The sequence below is a fragment of the Panthera onca genome, chromosome B4 (assembly GCF_046562875.1).
Source record: "Panthera onca isolate mPanOnc1 chromosome B4, mPanOnc1 haplotype 2, whole genome shotgun sequence".
In the NCBI taxonomy this organism is placed as follows: Eukaryota; Metazoa; Chordata; class Mammalia; order Carnivora; family Felidae; genus Panthera; species Panthera onca.
In genome coordinates, this window is record NC_138345.1 from 60,216,061 (window position 1) to 60,241,422 (window position 25,362).

Here is a 25,362-nt window from a genome sequence, read left to right on the forward strand (position 1 = left end):
AGGGATTTTGAACCATTGTTTACATTTTCATTTATCTCCATGTATTTTTTTCCTTTCCTCTATGAGTTGTTGACCCATTGGTTGTTTAGTAGTGTGTTTTTTTAGCCTCTACACATTTGTGTTTTTCCAGGTTTCTTTTTTTAATTGATTTCTAGTTTCATACTGTTGTAGTCAGAAAAGATGTTTGATAGGATTTCAGGTTCTTTTTTTTTTTTTTTTTTTTTCAGTCTTCTTAAATTTATTGAGACTTGTTTTGTGGCCTAACGTGATCTATCCTGGAGAATGTTTCATGTGCACTTGAAAAGAATCTGTATTGTTATTTTGGATGGGATGTTTTGTGTATGTATATCTGTTAAGCCCATCTGTTGTACTCTGTCATTCAAAGCCACTGTTTTGTTATTTTCTGTCTAGGTGATTTATCTGTTGATATAAGTAGGGTGTTAAAGTCCTCTACTATTATTGTATTACTGTTAACTTCTCCCTTTATGTATGTTCATGTTTTCCTTGTGTATTTAGGTGCTCCTATGTTGGATGCATAGGTATTTACAATTTTTATATCCTCTTGTTGGAGCATTCCCTTTATTATTATGTAATGGCCTTCTTAGTTTCTTGTTATTTGTTTTGAAGTCTATTTTGTTGATATAAATATTGCTACCCCATCTTTTCTTTTGCTTTCATCTGCATGGAATATCTTTTTCCATTCCTTCATTTTCAGTCTGTGTCTTTAGCTCTGAAGTGAGTCTCTTGTAGGCAGCATATAGTTGGGTCTTGTTTTGTTACCCATTGAGTCACTCTATGTTTTTCGATGGGAACATTAGGTTTATTTACATTTAAAGTAATTATTGATAGGTACATATTGGCATTTTAAAAATTGTTTTCAGGTTGTTTTTGTAGTTCTTCTCCATTCCTTTCTTCTTCTTCTGGTCCCTTCCCTTGTGATTTGATGACTTTCTTTAGTGTGATGCTTAGATTTATTTCTCTTTATTTTTTGTGTATGTATTATAGGTTTTTGGTTGTAGTGACCGTGAGTTTCATATATAAAATCCTAGTATAGAGCAGCCTATATTAAGGTGACGGTCAGTTAACTTTGAACACATTCTAAAAGCACTACATTTGTACTCCCCCTCTCCACATTTTATATATATGATGTCACAGTTTACATCTTTTTTTATTTCGTGTATCCTTTGATTTTTATAGATATAATTTTACTACCTTTGTCTTGTAACTGTCATTCTAGTTTTATCAGTGGTGGATCCACTACCTTTACTACATAGTTGTTTGTTGTTTTTTTTTTTTTAACATTTTATTTATTTTTGAGACAGAGAGAGACAGAGCATGAACGGGGCAGGGGCAGAGAGAGAGGGAGACACAGAATCAGAAGCAGGCTCCAGGCTCTGAGCCATCAGCCCAGAGCCCAACGCGGGGCTCGAACTCACGGACCGCAAGATCGTGACCTGAGCTGAAGTCGGACACTCAACCGACTGAGCCACCCAAGCGCCCCACTACATAGTTGTTTTTACCAGTGAAATATTTTTCTTTCATAATGTTCTAGTTATAGCCCCTTCTTTTCTGCCTAAGAAGTCCCTTTAACAAAAAATTGTACTTTCAATCACCTTCCTTAGATTTCCACATGTGGTAGAACAGTGGCTTCTCTACTCCAACTAGCTGACTGTGTGCAGATCCGAAGAGCAGGCGGTGGGGAAAAGAACATATAGCCTTGATCCCTTCAATGCCATGCAGAATGGCACAAGCGTGGGGATACTGCTTGGCAGGCTTCCTTTTGGGAGTGTGACTGGAGGTCTCATTTTCATAACTGTTGTGAAATAAGATTCTCTTTTACCCACAACTGGATCTTGCATAAGTTGTATGCAATATTTCCTTTAAGTCTTTTGGCAGTGAACATTTGCAGGCTCAACTGAGGTCGTTTGATTGCAACCCTAAAATTACCCAACAATTTTCACATTTGTAAGGCCCTGAGGGAGGAGGACCTAAGGGAAAAGCCACAAATCTATCGATTAATTCAACAATCATGCACTGGGCAGCAAGTAGCTTCCTGTCTATGCTGGGAACTTGAAAAGGAAGCAAGATCTCTATGCTCTAGGGGTTCACGGTAAGCAAGAGCAACAGACCCCGGCAGAGATCATTAAAACCTAGTGTGATAAATGCTACAGTGGAAGTATAAGTGACAGGAGCAGCAATAGAAGCTCCGTGGGGATGAGACACTGTCTAAATCCAGAGCAGATTCTGTGGCATGGAGCACAGGTTTTTGCCCTGGGCCCTTGTAAGCTGAAATGCGGTGATCAAGTACTCCTCGCACATCCTGAGCATACCCTTTAGTCAGTGCTGCCCACAAGTGAGAGGAATTAAGGCCACTGGGTCTGTCTGCATTCCAGGGCATTTACCAGCATATACCCCCAGCTCACACCACAAAAGCCTAGACACGGAATCATCAGAGGGCTGCAGGTGGATCGTGTTATTTGGGTCCCTACATAATTACTTTAAAGACAGAAGGATGGAGAATAATTTTTTGTACTATACTCTCAGCAGTGCTTCTCAAATTAGCTGGGTGGAGGACAAGTGTTATCCACTCCCATCCATTGTGAAATACAGTTAATTACTGGAAAAAGGATCAGGGCTGGGATCCACAACAGTGTCGATTCCATAAGCGTCTAAATGCTTGTTCTTAGTTTCTGTACTCACCTGCCACAGTTTGCTGCTGACATTGGTCCGCAGACCACACTTAGAGTAGCCCTTCTTTTCATCATGTACCTTCAGAGAAACTGTGGGCATTATATGTGTGCAATCATAACACTGGGGCCCAGTAGGGTACAGTGGTGCATGCATATGGTCCCAGAAGTAAACCTCCTGGGTTCACGTCTTGGCTCTTTGACTTAAGAGCTGTGTGACTTACTCCCATTATTTAACATTCTAATCCTCAGCTTCTGTATCTGTAACAGGGATAATGCACTTACCTGATAGGGTCGTTGTTAAGAGTAAAGAATAATATATATAAAGGACAAGCACAGTGTTTACTCATGTTGGAGTTGGGGGTAAGAGGAGGAGGGGGAGGAATAGTTACTGAGATTTTGATCATTTTAACCTAATGAACACTGTCATAAAGGTGAGCAATCATGTTTCCTCATTGGTTTTTGCCAGCAGAAATCTGAGAATCCAAATTCATTATCCCTCATTGGCACATGTACAGAATGTCACTGCATGCATTTTATTAACACACCTCACCCTAGCTTTAGCTCTGCCCTTGCTCCCCTCATTTTCTCAAGAGCACGTCCTCACTCACTGTCAGGGCTCGCCTATTCTGGCCAATTTACCCTGACAGGGTTTCCCCAGCATCCCTCTGCCAACCTTGCTTCAAGCCAGGCAAGCAGATATCACTGCTTTGCTCAAATTGATGTATTGCTGTACCCTGGCCTGGAACGCAGTCTGTATCTTTCAGCTCTTTCTCAACTTCCTCCCACCAGGTTGCTGTGTAGTAATTATAACAAGAAATCGTTTGAGGGAATTCTTGGTGGCCTATCTAGAAGATAGATTCTGAAAAATAGATTTTTTTTTTTTTTAAGAGAGCATGAAATCTGGGGAGAGACAGAGAGAAAATCTTAATCAGGCTCCATGCTCAGCACAGAGCCCCACATGGGGCTCGATCCCATCACCCCGGGATCATGACCTGACCCAAAATTAAGAGTCGGTCATTCAACTGACTGAGCTACCCAGGTACCCCTGACAGGTTTTCGTTTACTTATGCAACGCTCATAAGGGTGCTACCAATCTGAGAAAACGTTATCAAATCATACCATGAGGTGTTTTTTATTTTCCCTCCTCCCCCCCCTCCCCCATCACTTAGGTATTTTGTGAGTTTGAGCTGCAAATCCATCCAAGGACCAGTATGTAGTTAAAATATCTCAAGGTAGAGGGGAGGACCCTCTCAGGGCATTAACCCATCTTTCTCTTGGAAAAGCAACTTTTCTTGCAATCCTCAGGAAAAAGGCTTGGGGTTAGGGATGTTGAGAAGAAAAGGGAGGGAAAGTTCATTTACCTGTGAATCACCCTTGCCTGGAGGTTATCTGGAGACTGGGCACCTAGGCTTGGTGGACTGTCCCCTGCGCCCCCTTGTGGCCAGAAAGGGCTTTCTCCTGTCAAGGTGGGTAGATGCCTTCAGGGCAAATGTGATTTGGTGCTTCCCTTACTTCTCTCATTCAAACTTGGACTTAGGTTTTGACCTGCTGATTCCTTATTTTGCCAGCTGTTCAGTTATTTTAATACAATATACTCTGTGCTTAGGGCTTGAATTATTTCGTTTATATTTTATACATATTTGTATATTATCAGAAGTCTCCCTATGATTTTTAAAGAGCTATATGGAAAATTTTATGAATCCATAGAAATGGTTTAAAATTCCACAGTTTTCCTCTTTGGGGTAATTCACATGATCAGTTTTAATAAGCTAAGAAATTACAGAAATAACTAGATTGTTGAATATTGTTGCATGTTGTAGTGTTAGAGATATTACTCTTTTTAAATACAGCTCCTACTGTCTACACATCTAAGTATAAGGGAATAAGTAGTTCTAAGAATTTACAGCATAAAAGCAGGACATTTTAATCTAGTAATAATGAAATAATGATCACAATAAGGTCTTAGTGCTAAAAGAGAAAATACCATTTTCAATATTGGCAGGAGCAACAGTGCTAATGTTCACTGAGCACTTACTACGTTTCCAACTCTACACTATTTTCCATAACTTTTGGATTTATTTTTAGGTATGACTAATTCTTATGCAGGAGATAATTATAGACCTTCATTTATTCAGGATAATGAGCTCAGACACTTAATCCTTAAGGTAAGTAAAGAGATCTATTTGTCTAAGCTGCATTTGTCCTTTCTACTTTGCTTGAGTAGGACACAGACTTTCTTCAGTTTGCTTCCAGTTGTAAACACACGGGACTCTCTATTACACCACATTTCCCTTAATACAAAAATAAGTTGCACAAGTAACCGTGTCTTAGCGTGGGATGATGAAAGTAGAGACGGGGTAGGTACTTTCCAATGTACAGAGCAAAGCTTGTCTTTAATGCGAAACTTAGACCACCTACTGCACTCACCTCCTATGCCATGGGATCTGTTCCCCCGTCACCACCACCTTCAAAGTCATCTACTTCATATCCTATTCCTTCAGGATTCTGTTCTCTGAACATTAGCCAGTTACTATTATGAGCTATCAGTTGATGCTTTGACACTTCTGTTCTCATCATTACACATGCATGGGTTTTCAGATTTACTGGTCTAGAGGTTTATTTGACATGGAAAATATGGCCATGTCATTGGCTTATCCTGCCTGCCCCCAGGAGGTGATAAGTGTCTTGATCTTGTGCTATGACTCCTGGCCTTTAAGCCGCAGAATGATTAAGCAGAAAGATTCTTTATATATATATACACGTGTATATATATATATATATATACGTGTATATATATATATATATACATACACACACTTGTCCCTTTTTCTTCTAATTTTTTTTAAATATGAAATTTATTGTCAAATTGGTTTCCATACAACACCCAGTGCTCATCCCAACAGGTGCCCTCCTCAATACCCATTACCCACCCTCCCACCCCCCAGCAGCCCTCAGTTTGTTCTCAGTTTTAAGAGTCTCTTATGTTTTGGCTCCCTCCCTCTCTAACCTTTTTTTTTCTTCTAATTAAAAAAAAAAATTTTTTTAATGTTTATTATTGAGAGACAGAGACAGAGTATGAGCAGGGGAGGGGCAGAGAGAGGAGGAGACACAGAATCCAGAGCAGGCTCCAGGCTCTGAGCTGTCAGCACAGAGCCCGATGGAGGGCTCGAACTCACAAACCAGAAGATCATGACCTGAACTGAAGTCGGACGCTCAACCAACTGAGCCACCGAGGTGCCCCTCTTCTAATTTTTTAAAAGCTTATTTATTTTGAGAGACAGTGAGGAAGGGAGAGCAGGGGAGGGGCAGAGAAAGGGAGAGAGAGAGAGAATCCCAAACAGTCTCTGCATTGTAAATGCAGAGCCTGACATGGGGCTCAAATTCATGAACCCTGAGAACATGACCTGAGCTGAAACCAAGTCAAACGCTCAACTGACTGAGCCACCCAGCCGCCCCTAAAAGGCCCTTCTTTTATTTGAGCAGCTGTATGTATGTATTTATTGGGGGGTGGGGGGGAGGGAGTGGTGCAGAGGGAAGAAGAAAGAGAATTTTAAGCAGGCTCCACACCCAGTACAGAGCCCAACTCAGGGCTCCATCTCATGACCATGAGTTCATGACTGGAGCTGAAATCAAGAGTCAGACATGTAACTGACTGAGCCACCCAGGCATCCCTGAACAGCTGAATTTAAATATGATATTCCTGATAGAAATATAAAGGATTTTTTTTTTGAAGATCAAGATTTTTTTTTAATTTTTAATGTTTATTTATTCATTTATTTTTAATTTATTTTTTTAACATTTATTTATTTTTGAGACAGAGAGCATGAATGGGGGAGGGTCAGAGAGAGAAGGAGACACAGAATCCGAAACAGGCTCCAGGCTCTGAGCTGTCAGCACAGAGCCCGACGCGGGGCTCGAACTCACAGACCACGAGATCATGACCTGAGCCGAAGTCGGACACTCAACCAACTGAGCCACCCAGGCGCCCCAGTGTTTATTTATTTTTGAGAGAGACAGAGCATGAGCAGGGGAGGGGCAGAGCGAGAGGGAGACACAGAATCCAAAGTAGGCTCCAGGCTCTGAGCTGTCAGCACAGAGCCTGACACGGGGTTTGAACCCACAAACCGCAAGATCATGACCTGAGCTGAAGTCAGACGCTTAACCCACTGAGCCACCCAGGTGCCCCGAAGATGAAGATTTTTAAAGTTAGAAAAATGTATAATATGCTTTGGAAACTTTCTCACCAATCTTTAGGTGTTTCTTTCATTCATAACTTAATATATACTGGTTCTGCCCTTATAGAATATGTCTGCCTAAGTCACTTCATGTTTGTTTCCAGTTAGTAGAAATTAATCAAGGAAATGTCCAGTGGAGTGCCAGACTCATCCTGTGTCCATACATATCCATTTCCATATAGGTTGCTTCCCAAAGGATGTCCTGGGCAGATTTTAGTGGGAGTAGCTGATGTTAGAATTTTTTTAATTTAGTTTTAAATGAGCGGCACCTTATCATAATTCAAAAAGTATATCTATCGTAGGATGTCTTCTCTTTTCCTTGTCCCTAGCCTACACAGTCCCTTCATCTCAGAACATCCTCGGGAAAGTGTTATGGATGTGTTTTGATATCTTTATAGTTTCTGTATGCGGTATAGAATTTGGTATAGGTGTTTTTTGTATTAGAAAATCTCTCAACCATATATTCCATGGCTAAACTTTCCATGTCAAGAACGAGTTTAGATTGGAGTTCATTCAATTTGATGTTCTTCACAAATCCTTTTACATCTTAAGAAAATTTCCTAATTTTACTAGCTCTATGAACACTCTTAGTTTTTTTTGTTTTGTGTTGTTAAGTTTGAGAGACACAGAGAGATTATGAGCGGGGTAGGGGCAAAGAGAGAGGGAGAATCTCAAGCAGGCTCTGTTATGTCAGCACAGAGCCTGATGCGGGGCTTAAACTCATGAACTGTGAGATCACGACCTGAACCAATTCAAGAGTGATGCTCAACCAACTGAGCCACCCAGCTGCCCCAACCACTCTTAGTTTTATTGCTACAGCAATTTCACAGTCTCTGAATGTGTGTAAGAAAGAAGATATTTAAAAATATTTACTTTTATATTTTTAAATCCTAGACTGCAGAAGGCTTCCTATTTGTGGTTGGATGTGAAAGAGGAAAAATTCTCTTCGTTTCAAAATCAGTCTCCAAAACACTTAATTATGATCAGGTATCCAAAACTGAGGATATTTTCCGCCTGATGTTTAATTTTTTTTGAACAAACACTTATTTCTGGGTTCTCTTCCTGAACCCTGTCTTCCCACTGTTCTGGGAGCTGAGGTTTGCTTGATTAGAAGAACTCCAAGAGAGATGGAAAGATGTATGGAAAGAGTATGGGTGTTTATTACTGACAAGAGTGTTCACTTCTTGACCTCCAGCAAGTTAATTTTCCTGAGCCTGAACTTTCTCTTAAGTAAAAAGGGGAAATGGTGGTTACATGGGTCTCTTAGGACGTAAACACATAGCTGTCATATTTGAGACTGTCTGAAAAATGTTAGTTGCCCTTCTGTTTCCTCCAAAAGACAGCATTATTATATATTATTAGGTTATATGCATTGCATGTTAGCTTTTGCTCTAATCTCTGGCAACAAACTCTAAAATACATCTTTTATTTATCTAGCTTTGTAATCTCTTTACCTCCTCATTCCTGAACACCATTTAATTTAAATTATAAATTAATACTTGCCAGTAATAAAAAAGTTACTCAAAAGCTATAGCACTAACAATAATCCACCAGAGTGAATAAACTAGCACCTGTGGTCTCCTTTATTCATTTTAAGTTTATTTATTTATTTTGAGAGAGAGAGAGAGAGAGAGAGAGAGAATCCCAAGAAGGCTCCTTGCTGTCAGTGCAGAGCCTGACGTGGGGCTCGATCTCATGCACCGTGAGATCATGCTATGGTCTCCTTTAAAATAGAAATCAAATTGACCACGGGTTTAATCTTAAATAACTCACATTAATTTCACCTATTTTCTCCCCAAACATGAAAATTTGGAGAGATACAAGATTCATAGATAAAAAGAAGAGGTGTTGCGAACTTACTTATGGAAGGAGTAAGAACCCAATGAATCATACAGCTGGTTTTAGCTGCCTAAGGGACACAAAAGCAGGGCAAGACGTGGTTATTTTCCAACAGAAGATAGAGAACACCACGCACACACACATGTGAAGATAACAATTCAGGATAGCACATAAGTTCCAAATTAGTGACATGGAATCCAGTCCCCCTGGGCACTGACTACTCAGGAGGACTTTGAAATCCCCACCATCATACGGGGTCTGGTCCTCAGCTTTTAGACTCAAAAACCAGGTTTTCTTTGAGGCAAAGAGTTATGGGTATAAACTTCTATCAACCAATGACACAATAGATTGATTTATAAAATGCTAGTTTTAAAAATATGAGATATCTAACTGCCACCAGGCTAATTGTATCAGCTGGTCCATTTGTTCTGCCTTCTGTAATATCTACCTAGCTAATAAAGGATTTCACAAGAAGGGTAATCACTGTGGGTCAGGGAAGGCTTCACATACAAAGTAGAATGTCTGCTTAGGCTTTAAGATGAGCAGACAAGGGAAGGAAGACATTTCAAGTTGAGGAGGGAGTCTGGGGAGTAAAAGGCAATTGACTAGAGTGACTAGGGAATTTTGAGTTTGTAGAGAAAGGAGTAATGAATTCTAGATGATGAGACCATACAAGTAAAAGCATAGAGTAGGAATGCTCTACATATTGGGAGAAGGGGAATGGGAAGTGGAAGGTGTTCCAGGTTTGATTTTTTTTTTTTAATCTTTATTTATCAGAGAGAGGGGGAGAGAGCGAGAATCCCAAGTAGACTGCACACTGTCAGTGCAGAGCCCAAGGAGGGGCTGGATCTCATGAACTGCCAGATCATGACCTGAACTGAAACAAAGCGTTGGACACTTAACTGACTGAGCCACCCAGGCACCCCAAATTGTTTTTTAATAGTATAGTGATTTTTTTTTAAATCTGAGTCACACCATAAAATTACAGATTCTCTGTGACTTCCATATTATATTATAATGACAATCTCTTTACTTTTACCACGTAAAAAAAGTTTAAATCATAATAAGATTTAGAAGTAACAAATGAATTGGGGGACATTCACAAGAGTCCACTGAACATTAGCAATTACGTGTCTGTGATTTGTGTGTTTCCAGATAGGGTTTTGTGTGCATGTGTTTCTATCTACAAGTCACCCTGCTTTTAACACTAAGTTAATGTCACACAGTGCAGTAGATGTGTTTTTGAGCTTAAGAAAAAGCCACTTTAACAGTATTTACCATACATTTATATGAAGAAATGTAGAAAAATTGTGGTACTAATTTTAAACAAACATCTACCTTATAAATAGGCTAGCTTGACTGGACAAAGCTTATTTGACTTCTTACATCCAAAAGATGTTGCCAAAGTAAAGGAGCAACTTTCTTCTGATATTTCACCAAGGGAGAAGCTGATCGATGCCAAAAGTAAGTGCTCATCTCAGTATGTCTGTGATTGTATGTAAATATGATACTTACTTAAAAGCACAACTATATAATATTTTGAAAATTAGGCAATTATGGTTTTATAAAGAGGAGATTTAGTAAACTTTACGATCATTAACCTCAGAGCTCAAAAAAACAGTATAACTAGAGAATTCCTTCATATTTGTATGAAGGTGCTTTGGGGAATATGTGATTATTTCATATTCACTATTTTTCATATGCTAATACAATCTTTATAAGAAAGCATCATTTGGGATTAAAAACATTGCTGGAGTTTCCATTATTCAGCTACTTACTGATAAACAATTCTCTTTCTTATATGGGTTAGGTTTACTCAGTTTGAAAGACCTTGTTAACTGTACTTTGGAAGTGTAAATATTGTTTATCTTCTCTGAAAAGACCTCCCTGAAAATGCTTAGTGCCGAACAGTTATTTATACTATACTGATGCTTTATGCCATTGATTACTACTATAGTTAAGGGTTTTTTTTCATTAAAATTTTTTAAAATTTCATTTCTTTTAGATTTCCTTTATTTCTACACCCAGGGCAAAAAAAGGAAGATAAATTACAAGTGTTTAGAAGGTATAAAAATACGATTCCTTGACAAATGCTCTTTTTGGTATATTTCACTTTGTGGTTTACGGTACAATGATGCCATTGCTTTAACCATTTTTCTTTTTCAATTTTCAACACATTTGAAATGTGTCCCTTGACATTTCTTATCTATATGAAAATTTTCTTTTCCACCTGTTCTCCTGCCCCCTCCTGCTATGAAAGCTGATTTGCAAGTTCATAGTAATTTCCACAGTGGAAGGAGTCACGTGTATTCTGGCTTGAGACGATCCTTTTTTTGTCGGATAAGGCGTTGTAAAATCTCTGTCAAAGAAGAGCATGAATGCTTATCCACCTCAAAGAAAAAAGGTATCATCATCTTAAGATGTCAAGTGATTTAAGGCATGCGTATAAAATTAGCGTCCTAAAAACTTTCTATACAGAAATAGTAAAGTGTATGGTCAAGGCAAATAATTGAGGCCAAAAGCATCAAAGGAAATAAGATTGTTTTTTAACCAGAATTACTAAGACTGGCTCATCATATCTTTCAAATTTATCAGGTAACTACATATTTTCTTTATTGCCCAAGTTTTTAATGGTGCTGTTGGAATCACATGGCAATCAAATGGGAAGAGATTGAAATAAAACTTTTGTTATGAAATACCATTGTTACTTTTAAAATATAAAAGGTAAGTCCTTAAAGAAAAACTGTAATAGTACAAGAGCCCGATTTGATTAATAGGTGAAAGTTTCTTAAGATGTTTCAGGGGTAGTTTCAATTCTTTTAGTTCTTTGGTAAATATTTCTAGTTCTGTTTTCTTCTGATTCTTTTATAGGTTTTGTCCTATTTACATTTTGAACTGAGTTAACACTCATCTGTTTTACTTAACCGAGAAATTCCAGGGACTACAAAATGTCTCACGCTTTTTTGCCTAAGAATATATTAACCTATTATGTATAGGATTTCCTATGCAAATTTTAATGTGAGATTTGCTTTCATATCCTTTAAAAGGATATTTATATAGGGGCACCTGGGTAGCTTAGTGGGTTAAGTGTCAGACTCTTGATTTGAGCTCAGGTCATGATCTCACAATTCGTAAGTTTAAGCCCCACATCGGGCCCCGCACTGACATTGTGGAGCCTGCTTGGGATTCCCTTTCTCTCCCTCTGCCCTTCCCCAACTTGTGCTCCTGCTCTCTAGCTCTCTCTCTCCCAGAATATATAATATCTCAGAGATATTTTTAAAAATCTCAGGATATTTCTATAGAGCCGGAAGATTCTATTTATTTACAAGTTTTGGTCAAGTCTTTTTTGGTGACCACCCAAAATGATAATCACTAAATACTTATTAAGTATATTTCTGTGCCAGATCAGATACTGTGCTAAGTGTTTTAATTCCCATGAAAACACTATTCTTACCCCTGATTTAGAATCAAGAAGAGAGACTTGAAGAGATTCAATAACTTGCAGAAAGGGAACTAGGCAAGACTCACACTCAAACCTAAATCCCCTACTCGTCTGTTACACTCTAAAGAAACGTAAGTGGAATGAATCAGCAGTCATAAGAGAGGAACTGTTTTAATCCATCAATTGCTGCCCTCTTGCCCTTGGCTCTGAGTGCAAGAGTTGCCCCCTGGGGGTGAAGTCATAACTGACCTGGTAATGAAGAGTCTGTGGAATCCAGCTGACTGTGATCAAATTTGGCTTTATCACTTGCTAGCTCTGTAGTAGTGAACAAGTTTCTTAATCCCTCTGAGCCAAGTTTCCTTATCTATAAAATGAGATTATTCACAGGATTGTATGTTTTGTGGAGTAGGTAAGTGCATTGATTCTGGAACCAAACTGTTGAGGTTTAAATCCTAACTTGTGATTAACTTTGTGACTTAAGATAAATTACTAAATCCTTCTGGGTCTTACTCTTTTCAACTATAAAAGGAAAATTATAGAACTTCCTAGGGTAGTTATTAGGATTAAATGAGTTAATACATGTGATGTGCTTACCATGGTTCCTAGCATAGTAACACTAAATAAATGTTAGGAGCTGTTATGAGTATTACTAGAAGTAATGCATGTAAACTCTTAGGACCGTGCAAGCAGATGATGTTGTCATTACCTCAGGGTGCCTGTTTTCTCTGCCTTCCTTCCCAAGTCAGCCAATTCATCTTATATTTGACATTGCCATATAATGTAGAACTAGTCTCCAAGGGCAAGAATATTCCTTCTGCATGGATGGTCCAAGGAGTCATGCTCCATGTAGACCCTGGACTGTAGTACATTTTACCCTTAGGATTTAACTGGAAGTAAACCAATATCATATTGGGTAGATCCAACTATAAGTGAATCCCTTAGTCTATACAGCAATCCATGTGAGAGAAAAACATGGCAGCCAATGCAACTACTTTAACATGACTGAGATCTCGGTGGTGTTTTACACAAGTTGTAAGTTGAGTAAAGTCTAAAATTATCAGGTTTTGTAAGTGTTTTAAAGATTAATGGTTCTGGTCCAAGATGGCGACATAGGGAGACCCTGAACTCACCTCCTCCACAGACACACCAAATCTATGCTTATTTATAGAGTACTTCCTCCTAAAGAAGATCTGAGGGCTGACTGAACAGCTTCTGCACAATACAAGACCACATACAGAATGGCACAGTAACAAAGGGAAACCCTAGCTGACACTGTGAACTGTAGTGGGGAGGAATAGTACTGAGGGACTCTGAGGAGATTTGTCTGCCCTGGGACACACAAAAAAGCCACACTTTAAAAGTGCAACTAGAATATACAGGAACCAGCCCTACAACCCTGTCAAATGGCAGGGAGCTACTGGAACTCTCTCCAAGTCAGAGAGGCTGATGAACACTATGGTTCACATTCCTCCTCCAACTTGATAGTATGGATGAGAGCAGGGTCTGAGTGACCTAGCTGGCCTTCTGCCTCATTGAGCCCCAGACCCCTAGTCTACACCAGCCCGGTTGTCCCACTAAGGCAGCTCCACAACAGTGCAGAACAGGACACCCATGGTCACCTCACTACAGCTCCGGCTGCTTTGCCAAGGTGACACAAGTACAAAGCACACTGGAATACTTCAGGCCCACATCACTTCAGTTCCAAACGGTTTGCTAGGGCATCCTAGCACTCTGGGAACACCTGGTCCATAGCCATCTCCACATCATTTGCTCTGCTAGAGCAACTTGTATGCTGAACCCTCCCATACTGTGGCTTGCACCCACTTCAGCTTCAGCTATCCTGCCTGAGCATCCTCTGTGCAGAGAGCCCTGAGGTCACCCCAGCCCATGTCTACATTTCAGTTTCAGCTATCCTGCCAGGATTCCCTCTGTGCAGAGAGCTCCAGGACCCACTAGCTGGTATACACTTCTCTTTCAGTTGTGCTACCAGAATACCTTCTTTGTGGAGAATCCAGGGACCTCCCTAGCCTATGTACACTTGAGCTGTCCCACTGGGGCACTTTCTGTGCAGATGGTCCTAAGTCCACCTCAATTCATGCCCAGTTTAGCTCTGGCATCCCACCAGGGCAGTCCCAGCATGGAGTGCCCTAGGACCCCCATTGACACCAGCTACAGTTCCAACCAGCCAAAGTTGCCAGATACAGAGTCCACACAGGGAATGACCATACACAAGATCATTCCTTCAAGTTTAGGAAAAATAGCTGTTCTACCTAATTCATAGAAACAAACACAGAAAGTCAGGCAAAATAGGGAGATAGAGGAATGTGCTCCAAATGAAAGAACCTCAGAAAAAGAACTAAATGAAATGGAGTTAAGTAATATGCCTGATAAAGGGTTTAGAGTGACGATCATAAAGATGTTCACCAGATTGGAGAAAAGAGTGGAAGAGCTCAGTGAGAACTTCAACAAAGACAGAAAATATAAAAGAAAACTATCAGAGTTGAAGAATACAATTTCTGAAATGAAAAATACACTAGAGGGAATCACCAGATTAATAGATGCAGAAAAACGGATCAGCAGTCTGGAAGATAGGGTAATGGAATGCACCCAAGCTGAAGAGCAAGAAGAGAAAAAGAACTTTAAAAAGAGAGGATAGGTAAGGGATCTCTTCAACAACATCAAGCAAACAAACATTCACATTATAGGAGTCCCAGGAGGAGAAGAGGGAGGAAGGGAGGGAGAGAGAGACAGAGAAAAGAAAAGAAAGAAAGAAGCAGAACACTTATTTGAAGAACTCTCTATTTCAGGGAAGGAAACAGCTGTCCAGATTCAAGAGGCACAAGAGTCCCAAAGAAGATGAACCCAAGGGGGTCTGCACCAGACACATCATAACTAAAATGTTAACAATTAAAGATAAAGAGAGAATTTTAAAAGTAAAAGTAGTGAGAGAGGGGTACCTGGGTGGCTCAGTTGGTTGAGCATCCGACTTTGGCTCAGGTCATGATCTCACAGTCTGTGAGTTCAAGCCCCACGTCAGGCTCTGTGCTGACAGAGCCTGGAGCCTGCTTCGGATTCTGTGTCTCCCTCACTCTATGACCTTCCTCCACTCATGCTCTGTCTCTCTCTCTGTCAAAAATAAACATTAAAAAAATTAAAATAAAATAAAGGTAGTGAGAGAGAAGTAATGTGCCACACAAGGGAAACCCCATAAGGCTATTGGCTGATTATGGAGTTGAAATTTTGCAGGCCAGAAGGGAGTGGCATGATATATTCAAAGTGCTGGAAAAAAATCTACAACCAGGAATACTCTACCTAACAAGGTTATCATTAGGAATTGAAAGAGAAATAGAGTTCCCAGACAAATAAAAGTTAAAGGACATCATCACCACTAAACTAGCATTACAAGAAAAGTTAAAGGGACTTCTTGAAGTGGAAAAGAAAAGGCCATACTTAGAAGAAAATTATGAATATCAAGATATAAAATATGACAACATATAAATAAAATGGGGAAAGGAGTAAAAATAAATATTTTAGAATATGTTCAAACTTAAGTGACCATCAACTTAATATAGGCTGCTATATACTTAGGATATTATAGATGAACCCCATGGTAACCACAAACCAAACAACTATAATAGGTACATATAACATAGAAAGCCAAGCAAAACACTAAAAGTCATCAATCATAAGGGAAGAGAGCAAGAGAAGAACAGAGAAGAACTACAAAAACTACCAAAAAACAATAAACAAAATGGCAGTAAGTACATACCTATCAATAATTACTTTAAATGTTAATGGTCTGAATGTTCCAATCAAGGACATAGAGTGATTCCATGGATTAAAAAAACAACACCCTTCTGTATGCTGCCTACAAAAGGCTCACTTCAGACCTAAAGACCAATACAGACTTCAAGTGAAGGGATGAAAAAAGATATTCTATGCAAATAGAAACAAAACAAAAACAAACAAAAAAACCTTGGGTTAGCAGTACTTGTATCAAACAAAATAGACTTTGAAATGGAGACCGTAACAAGTGACAAAAGGGGCAATACATAATGATAAAGGGATTAATCCGAGAGGATAGAACAATTGTAAGTATTCATGCATCCAACATAGGAATACCTAAATACATAAAGCAAATATTAACAGATATAGAGGGAGAAATGGACAATAAAATAATAATAGTATACAATACAATATATACACAGTAATACAAAAATAGTAGAGGACTTTAACACCCCACTTACATCAATGGATAGATTATCCATGTAGAAATCAATAAGGAAACCGTGTCTTTGACACATTAGACTAGATGAACTTAACAGATACATACAGAACATTTCATCCAAAAACAGAATACACATTCTTTTCAAGTGCACATGGGGCATTCTCCAGGATAAATCACATGTAGACCACAAAACAAGTCTCCACAAATTTAAGAGAATAGAAATTATACACATATCTTTTCCAACCACAACAATATGACACTAGAAATCAATCACAACAAAAAACTCTTAAAAACAAACACATGAAGACTAAACGATATGCCACTTAACAGTCAATGGGTCAACAAAGAAATCAGAGAGGAAATTTAAAAAAATACATGGGGACAAATAAAAATGTAAACACAATGGTCCAAAATTTTGGAGTGAAAGTACTTCTGAGGTAAGTTCATAGCAATACAAGCCTTCCTCAAAAAAAAAAAAAACAAAAAAAAAAACAAATCTCAAATAGTCTAACCTTACACCTAAAACAATGAGAAAAAGAATAAAGCCCAAGGTGAGTAGAAGGAAATAATGAAGAGCAGTACAGAAATAAGTGAAAGAAAATCTAGAAAAGATCAAAGAAACCAAGAGCTACTTCTTCGAAAAGATAAAATTGATAAGCCGTTAGTCAAACTCCTCAAAAAGAGGTCCCAAAACAGAAATGAGAAGAAGTGTCAACCAGACAATTAGAGAAGAAATTAAAAAATATATGGAAACAAATGAAAATGAAAATACAACAATCCAAACGCTTTGGGATGCAGTGAAGGCAGTCCTGAGAGGAAAATACATTGCAATCCAGGCCTATCTCAAGAAACAAGAAAAATCCCAAATACAAAATCTAACAGCACACCTAAAGGAAATAGAAGCAGAACAGTAAAGATACTCCAAACCCAGCAGAAGAAGAGAAATAATAAAGATCAGAGCAGAAATAAACAATATAGAACCTAAAAAAACTGTAGAGCAGATCATTGAAACCAAGAGTTGGTTTTTTGAAAAAATAAAATTGATAAACCTCTAGCCAGGCTTCTCAAAAAGAAAAGGGAGATGACCCAAATAGATAAAATCATGAATGAAAATGGAATTATTACAACCAATCCCTCAGAAATACAAGCAATTATCAGGGAATACTGTGAAAAATTATATGCCAACAAACTGGACAACCTGGAAGCAATGGACAAATTCCTAAACACCCACACATTTTCAAAACTCAAACAGGAAGAAATAGAAAGCTTGAACAGATCCATAACGAGCGAAGAAATTGAATCAGTTCTCAAAAATCTCCCAACAAATAAGAGTCCAGGACCAGATGGCTTCCCAGAGGAATTCTACCAGACATTTAAAGCAGAGATAATACCTATCCTCAAGCTAGTCTAAAAAATAGAAAGGGAAGGAAAACTTCCAGACTCATTCTATGAAGCCAGGATTACTTTGATTCCCAAACCAGACAGAGACCCAGCAAAAAAGAACTATAGGCCAATATCCCTGATGAATATGGATGCAAAAATTCTCAATAAGATACTAGCAAATCGAATTCAACAGCATATAAAGAGAATTATTCACCATGATCAAGTGGGATTCATTCCTGGGCTGCAGGGCTGGTTCAACATTCGCAAATCAATCCGTGCAATACATCACATTAATAAAAGATAAGAACAGGGGCGCCTGGGTGGCTCAGTCAGTTGGCGGCCGACTTCGGCTCAGGTCATGATCTCGCGGTCCGTGAGTTCGAGCCCCGCGTCAGGCTCTGTGCTGACAGCTCAGAGCCTGGAGCCTGTTTCAGATTCTGTGTCTCCCTCTCTCTGACCCTCCCCCATTCATGCTTTGTCTCTCTCTGTCTCAAAAATAAATAAACATTAAAAAAAAATTTTTATAAATAAATAAATAAAAGATAAGAACCATATGATCCTGTCAATTGATGCAGAAACAGCATTTGACAAAATTCAGCATCCTTTCTTAATAAAAACCTCGAGAAAGTGGGGATAGAAGGAACATACTTAAACATCATAAAAGCCATTTATGAAAATCCCACAGCTAATATCATCCTCAATGGGGAAAAACAGAGCTTTCTCCCTGAGATCAGGAACACGACAGGGATGCCCACTCTCACCGCTGTTGTTTAACATAGTGTTGGAAGTTCTAGCATCAGCAATCAGACAGCAAAAGGAAATCAAAGGCATCCAAATTGGCAAAGATGAAGTCAAGCTTTCACTTTTTGCGGATGACATGATATTATACATGGAAAATCTGATAGACTCCACCAAAAGTCTACTAGAACTGATACATGAATTCAGCAAAGTCGCAGGATACAAAATCAATGTACAGAAATCAGTTGCATTCTTATACAGTAATAATGAAGCAACAGAAAGACAAATATGGAAACTGATCCCATTCACAATTGCACCAAGAAGCATAAATTACCTAGAAATACACCTAACCAAAAGATGTAAAAGATCTGTATGCTGAAAACTATAGAAAGCTTATGAAGGAAATTGAAGAAGATATAAAGAAATGGAAAACATTCCATGTTCATGGATTGGAAGAATAAATATTGTTAAAGTGTCAATACTACCCAAAGCTATCTACGCATTCAATGCAATCCCAAAAATTTGTATGGAACCACAAAAGACCCCGAATAGCCAAAGTAATTTTGAAGAAGAAGGCCAAAGCAGGAGGTATCACAATCCCAGAGTTTAGCCCCTACTACAAAGCTGTAATCATCAAGACAGCATGGTATTGGCACAAAAAGACACACAGACCAATGGAATAGAATAGAAATGCCAGAAGTAGACCCACAAAAGTATGGCCAACTAATCTTTGACAAAACAGGAAAGAATATCCAATGGAAAAAAGACAGTCTCTTTAACAAATGGTGCTGGGAGAACTAGACAGCAACATGCAGAAGGATGAAACTAGACCACTTTCTTACACCACTCACAAAAACAAACTCAAAATGGATAAAGGACCTGAATGTGAGACAGGAAACCATCAAAACCCTAGAGGAGAAAGCAGGGAAAAACCTCTCTGACATCAGCCGCAGCAGTTTCTTACTTGACACATCCCCAAAGGCAAGGGAATTAAAAGCAAAAATGAACTATTGGGACCTCACAAAGATAAAAAGTTTCTGCACAGCAAAGGAAACAATCAACAAAACTAAAAGGCAACCAATGGAATGGGAAAAGATATTTGCAAATGACATATCGGACAAAGGGCTAGTATCCAAAATCTGTAAAGAGCTCACCAAACTCCACACCCATAAAACATAATCCAGTGAAGAAATGGGCAGAAAACATGAATAGACACTTCTCTAAAGAAGACATCCAGATGGCCAACAGGCACATGAAAAGATGCTCAACGTCGCTCCTCATCAGGGAAATACAAATCAAAACCACACTCAGATATCACCTCACACAAGTCAGAGTGGCTAAAATGAACAGATCAGGAGACTATAGATGCTGGAGAGGATGTGGAGAAACGGGAACCCTCTTGCACTGTTGGTGGGAATGCAAACTGGTGCAGCCACTCTGGAAAACAATGTGGAGGTTCCTCAAAAAATTACAAATAGACCTACCCTATGACCCAGCAATAGCACTGCTAGGAATTTACCCAAGGGATACAGGAGTGCTGATGCATAGGGCCACTTGTACCCCAATGTTTATAGCAGCACTTTCAACAATAGCCAAATTATGGAAAGAGCCTAAATGTCCACCAACTGATGAATGGATAAAGAAATTGTGGTTTATATACACAGTGGAATACTACGTGGCAATGAGAAAGAATGAAATATGGCCTTTTGTAGCAACGTGGATGGAACTGGAGAGTGTTATGCTAAGTGAAATAAGTCATACAGAGAAAGACAGATACCATATGTTTTCACTCTTAAGTGGATCCTGAGAAACTTGGCAGAAGTCCATGGGGGGAGGGGAAGAAAAAAAAAAGGTTGGAGAGGGAGAGAGCCAAAGCATAGGAGACTCTTGAAAACTGAGAACAAACTGAGGGTTGATGGGGTGGGAGGGAGAGGGGCTGGGTGATGGGTATTGAGGAGGGCACCTTTTGGGATGAGCACTGGGTGTTGTATGGAAACCAGTTTGACAATAAATTTCATATTAAAAAAAAAACCTGCCATATTTTATTTCCTGGGCAAGACATCAAGTTTTTATAAAAGGAATAAAATGCTGAGTATGCATTCCAGCCATAAAAAAAAAAAAAAAAAAGAAATGAGAAGTAATTGCTAACAGCACAGAAATACAAAGGATTATTTTATTTGTATGTATGAAGAATTATATGCCAACAAATTGGATAACCTAGAAGAAATGGATAAATTCCTAGAAACACACAATCTTCCAAAACTGAATCAGGAAGAAACAGAAAATCTGAACAGAACAGTTACTAGTAATGAAATGGAATTGGTAATTTAAAAACTCCCAACAAATAAAAGTCCAGGATGGATTAACAGGTGAATTCTATGTAACACTTAAAGAAGAACGATTACTGGCACGTGCTGACAGCTCAAAGCCTGGAGCCTGCTTCAGATTCTGTGTGTGTGTCTCTCTCTCTCTGTCCCTTCCCCACTTGTGCTCTGTCTTTCAAAAATAAATAAATGTAAAAAAAAAAAAAAAAAAGATTACCTATTCCCCTCAAACTATTCCAAAAAAATAGAAGAGAAAGGAATGCCTGCAAGTTTATTTGATAAGGCCCGCATTACTCTCATACCAAAACAAGACAAAGACTCTACAAAAAAAGGAAAATTACAGGCCAATATCTCTGATGAACATAGATGCAAAAGTCCTCAGGAAAATATTAGCCATCCAGATTCAACAATACATTAAAAGGATCAGTCAGCATGATTTATTCCAGGGATGCAGAGTTGACTCAATATTTGCAAATCAATGAACTTGATACATCACATTAATGAAGATAAAAATCATGATCATCTCAGTCGATACAGAAAAAGCATTTGACAAAATTCAACACCCATTCATGGGAAAAACTCTCATCAAAATGAGTTTTAAGGGTACATATCTCAATAAAGGCCATATATGGCAAACCCAGAGCTGATATCATACTCAATCATGAAAAACAGAGCTTTTCCTCTAAGATCAGGAACAAGGATATTCTACTTTTGCTACGTTTATTCAATATAGTACTGAGAGTTTTAACTACAGCTATCAGATAAGAAATAAGAGGTATCTGAATTGGTCAGGAAGAAGTAAAATGGTCACCTTTGCAGATGACATGATACTAAGAAAACTCTAAAGACACTCAAAAAAACTACTAGAACTGATAAATGAATTCAGTAAAGTTGCAGGATATGAAATTTGTATACAGAAATTTGTTGTGTTTCTATACCCTAATAAGTAGCAGAGAGAATTAAGCAAACAATTCCATTTATAATTGCATGCAAAACACTAAAATACCTAGGAATAAACTTAACCAAGAAGAAAGACCTATTCTTTGAAAACTACAAAATATTGGTAAAAGAAATTGAAGATGACACAAACAAATGGAAAAACATACCATGCTCATGGATTTGAAGAATTAATATTGTTAAAATGTCTATACTACACAAAGCAATCTACAGATTTAGTGCAATCCCTATGAAAATACCAACAGCATTTTCACAGAACTAGAATAATTCTAAAATTTATATGGAACCATAAAAGACCACAATAGCCAAAGCTATCTTAAGGAAAAAAAAAAAAGCTGGAGATATTACAATCCCAAATTTCAAGATATACTACAAAGCTATAGTTATACAAACAGTATGGTTCTGGCACAAAAATAGATGTAGATCACTGGAACAGTACACAGAGCCCAGAAATAAACCCACCACTTATATGGTCAATTAATCTACAACAACAAAAATAAGAATACACTATGGGGAAAAGACAATCTATTGAATTTATGGTGCTGAGAAAACTGGACAGCTACATGTAAAAGAACAAACCTGGACCACTTTCTTACACCATATACAAAAATAAAATCGATTAAAGACCTAAATGTGAGACCTGAAACCATAAAAATCCTAGAGGAAAACATAGGCAGTAATGCTTTGGGCATTGGCCTTAGCAACATTTGTCTGGCCAGTTATGTTTCCTCAGGCAAGGGAAACAAAGACAAAAATGAATTATTGGGACTACAGCAAAATAAGTTTGAGGGAAATCATCAACAGAATGAAAAGGCAGCCTACTGAATGAGAGAAGGTACTTGCAAATGATATATCCAATAAGGAATTAATATTAAATCATACAAATAACTTATACAACTCAACATCAAAGACATAATCAATTTAAAATGGGCAAATGAATAGACATTTTCCCAAAACCATACAGATGGCCAATAGGTATATTAAAAGATGCTCAACAGGGGCACCTGGGTAGCTCAGTCAGTTAAGCGTCCAACTTCAGCTCAGGTCATGATCTCACAGTTGGCGGATTCAAGCCCCACGTCAGGTTCTGTGCTGACAGCTCAGAGCCTGGAGCCTGTTTTGGACTCTGTGTCTCCCTCTCTCTCTCTGCCCCTCCCCCGTTCATGCTGTCTCCCCCCCAAATAAACATTTAAAAAGAGATGCTCAACATTACTAATCATCAGGGAAATGCAAATCAAAAACACAATGAGATATCACCTTATACCTGTCAGAACGGCTACAGTCAAAAAGACAACTGTTGGTAAGGATGTGAGAAAAAGGAACACTTGTGTACTTTTGGTGGGAATGTAAATTACTTGGAAAACACTATGGAGGTTTCTCAAAAAATTAAGAATAGAAATACCATGATGCAGTAATTCTACTTCTGAATATTTAACACCCCCCTCCCAGGAAATGAAAATGCCAATTTGAAAAAAAAAATATGACCCCTATGTTTATTGCAGCATTATTTACAATAGCCAAGATATGGAAGCAACCTAAGTGTCCATCAATAGATGAAGGGATAAAGAAGAAATAGTGTACACACACACATACAATATGGAATATTAATTCAGCCATAAAGGATGAGATCTTGAGATTGCAACAATATGCACGGATATAGAGGGTTTTATGCTAAGTAAAATAGGTCAGATTAAAGGCAAATACCATAGGAATTCACTTATATGTGGAATCAAAAACCAGGACAGACCCATAAATACAAAGAACAAGCTGATAGTTGCCAGGGGAGAGATGGATGCTGGGGAGGGATGGACGAAGAGAAGTGAAGTGGGAGAAACAGGCTTCCAGCTAAGGAATGAGTAAGTCATGGGGATAAAAGGTACAGCATAGGGAATACAGTCAATAATATTGTTATAGTGCTGTATGCTAATTGCACTTGCGGTGAGCATAACGTATAGACTTGTCAAATCCCTATGTTGTACACCTAAAACTAATGTGACATTCTGTGTCAACTATATTTCAATTAAAAAAAAGATTTTCAGAAAAATTTGTCTTCTGGGAATAGAAGAGTTTCCAAATGGTCTAATTTAGCACTGTATTTTAGTCATGTCTTTGCCTTGGTGCACGGCTAGTAACCAGTGTAACCATACTTTTACTTCTGTAAAACTTGATTTCACCCTCAGTGCTTCTAAACTTTGCAGCCTCACAGGTTTGATTCTCAACTTCTCTATTCTGAGAACCACTGTTTTAGGCTCCTCTCTCAAGTAAGAGATTATCTAGGAGCAGAAGAGGAGGAGAGAACAAGGAAAGTAGAGGAAAACAGATGCCCTGGGCAGCAGTGTCCAAGATTGGTGCTGAAATTTTGTTGGTGGAGATTCTTCCTCACTTGCATTTTCTCATAGCTTCTGTCATAATCTTAGTTAAAAAAAAAAAAAATCCCTGCAAATTTGCTATGCTTAAGTAAAAGTGGTAGAAAGGCTTCTGGGTAGCTCATTCAGTTGAACATCCAACTCTTGATTCCAGCTCAGGCCATGATCCCAGTGTTGTGGGATCGAGCCACACATCAGGCTCTGTGCTGAGCATGGAGCCTGCTTAAGATTCTCTCTCTCTCTCTCTCTCTCTCTCTCTCTCTCTCCCTCCCTCCCTCCCTCCCTCCCTCCCCTCCCCACATTCCTCACCCCCATTGATGCTCACTCTAAAAAAAAAAAAAAAGTGGTAGAAGTGTGATACCATTGCCAAACATAGTAGTATCTAATTAAATAGATTTTGGTCAGTCAATAATTACTGAGTACCTACTATGTGCCAGGCACCATACCAAATGCAAAGGATACACTAAAAACAGACAAGTCATTGCTCTAGTGAACATTGTATTATAGACACAGGAGGCAGCCAGTCAACATGCAAATTAACGAATATTTTAGGTAGGGGAAAGTACAATGAGATCAATAATATGGAATAATGAGGACAGGGACTAGAAAGAGGTAATTACTTCAGAATACTCAGAGAATGTCTCCTTAGGTGACATTTGATATCTGAGACCTGGATAATGAGAAGGAGGCAGCTATGCAAAAATCTCTGGGAAGAAATTCCTAACAGAAAGGAGACACTTGGCATTTGGGGGCACTTGGCAAAGAACAGTGTGACTACGTCCTAGATACAGGAGATAGTGATAGGAAGGGAGGCAGTTGAGACCAACTTTGGAGACCCATATGGGCTAGGGACCAGGTGTGCTGGTCATTGTTCAACAACCAGCTCTCTGAACGCAGTTCTGATATGAATGTTGGTTGACATACTTTCCTTTACAGTAATAAGGTGAAAGTGAAATCATAAAGAAATGTCAGGACATCACTCATTTTTTAAATTATTAGTGACTTTGCTGAAATGATAGTTTTTTAATATTAGAGGATTATTTACTCAATTTTTGTGCTATTTACTACATAACAACTAAAGGCACAACATGCTTTAACGTTTAATCTTCATTATTAATTTCTCCACCATTTTCATAGGTCTAGACAATCAGGGGAAAACA

The 25,362-nt window shown here is 38.5% G+C and overlaps 1 protein-coding gene across 7 annotated transcripts in view; it reads left to right on the top strand.

The window, feature by feature from the left end:
* Positions 1-25,362, top strand: part of BMAL2 (basic helix-loop-helix ARNT like 2) — a 121,954-nt gene that overhangs the window by 66,639 nt on the left and 29,953 nt on the right. For 6 of the 7 annotated variants that reach the window (XM_078449986.2, XM_078449981.1, XM_078449983.1 and 3 more), the window contains 4 exons: positions 4,776-4,855; positions 7,820-7,912; positions 10,114-10,228; positions 11,025-11,168. In XM_078449986.2, the coding sequence (XP_078306112.1) occupies positions 4,776-4,855; positions 7,820-7,912; positions 10,114-10,228; positions 11,025-11,168 (432 nt within the window). The remainder of the gene's footprint in view (positions 1-4,775; positions 4,856-7,819; positions 7,913-10,113; positions 10,229-11,024; positions 11,169-25,362) is intronic. The other variant, XM_078449985.1, reaches the window with a different exon arrangement.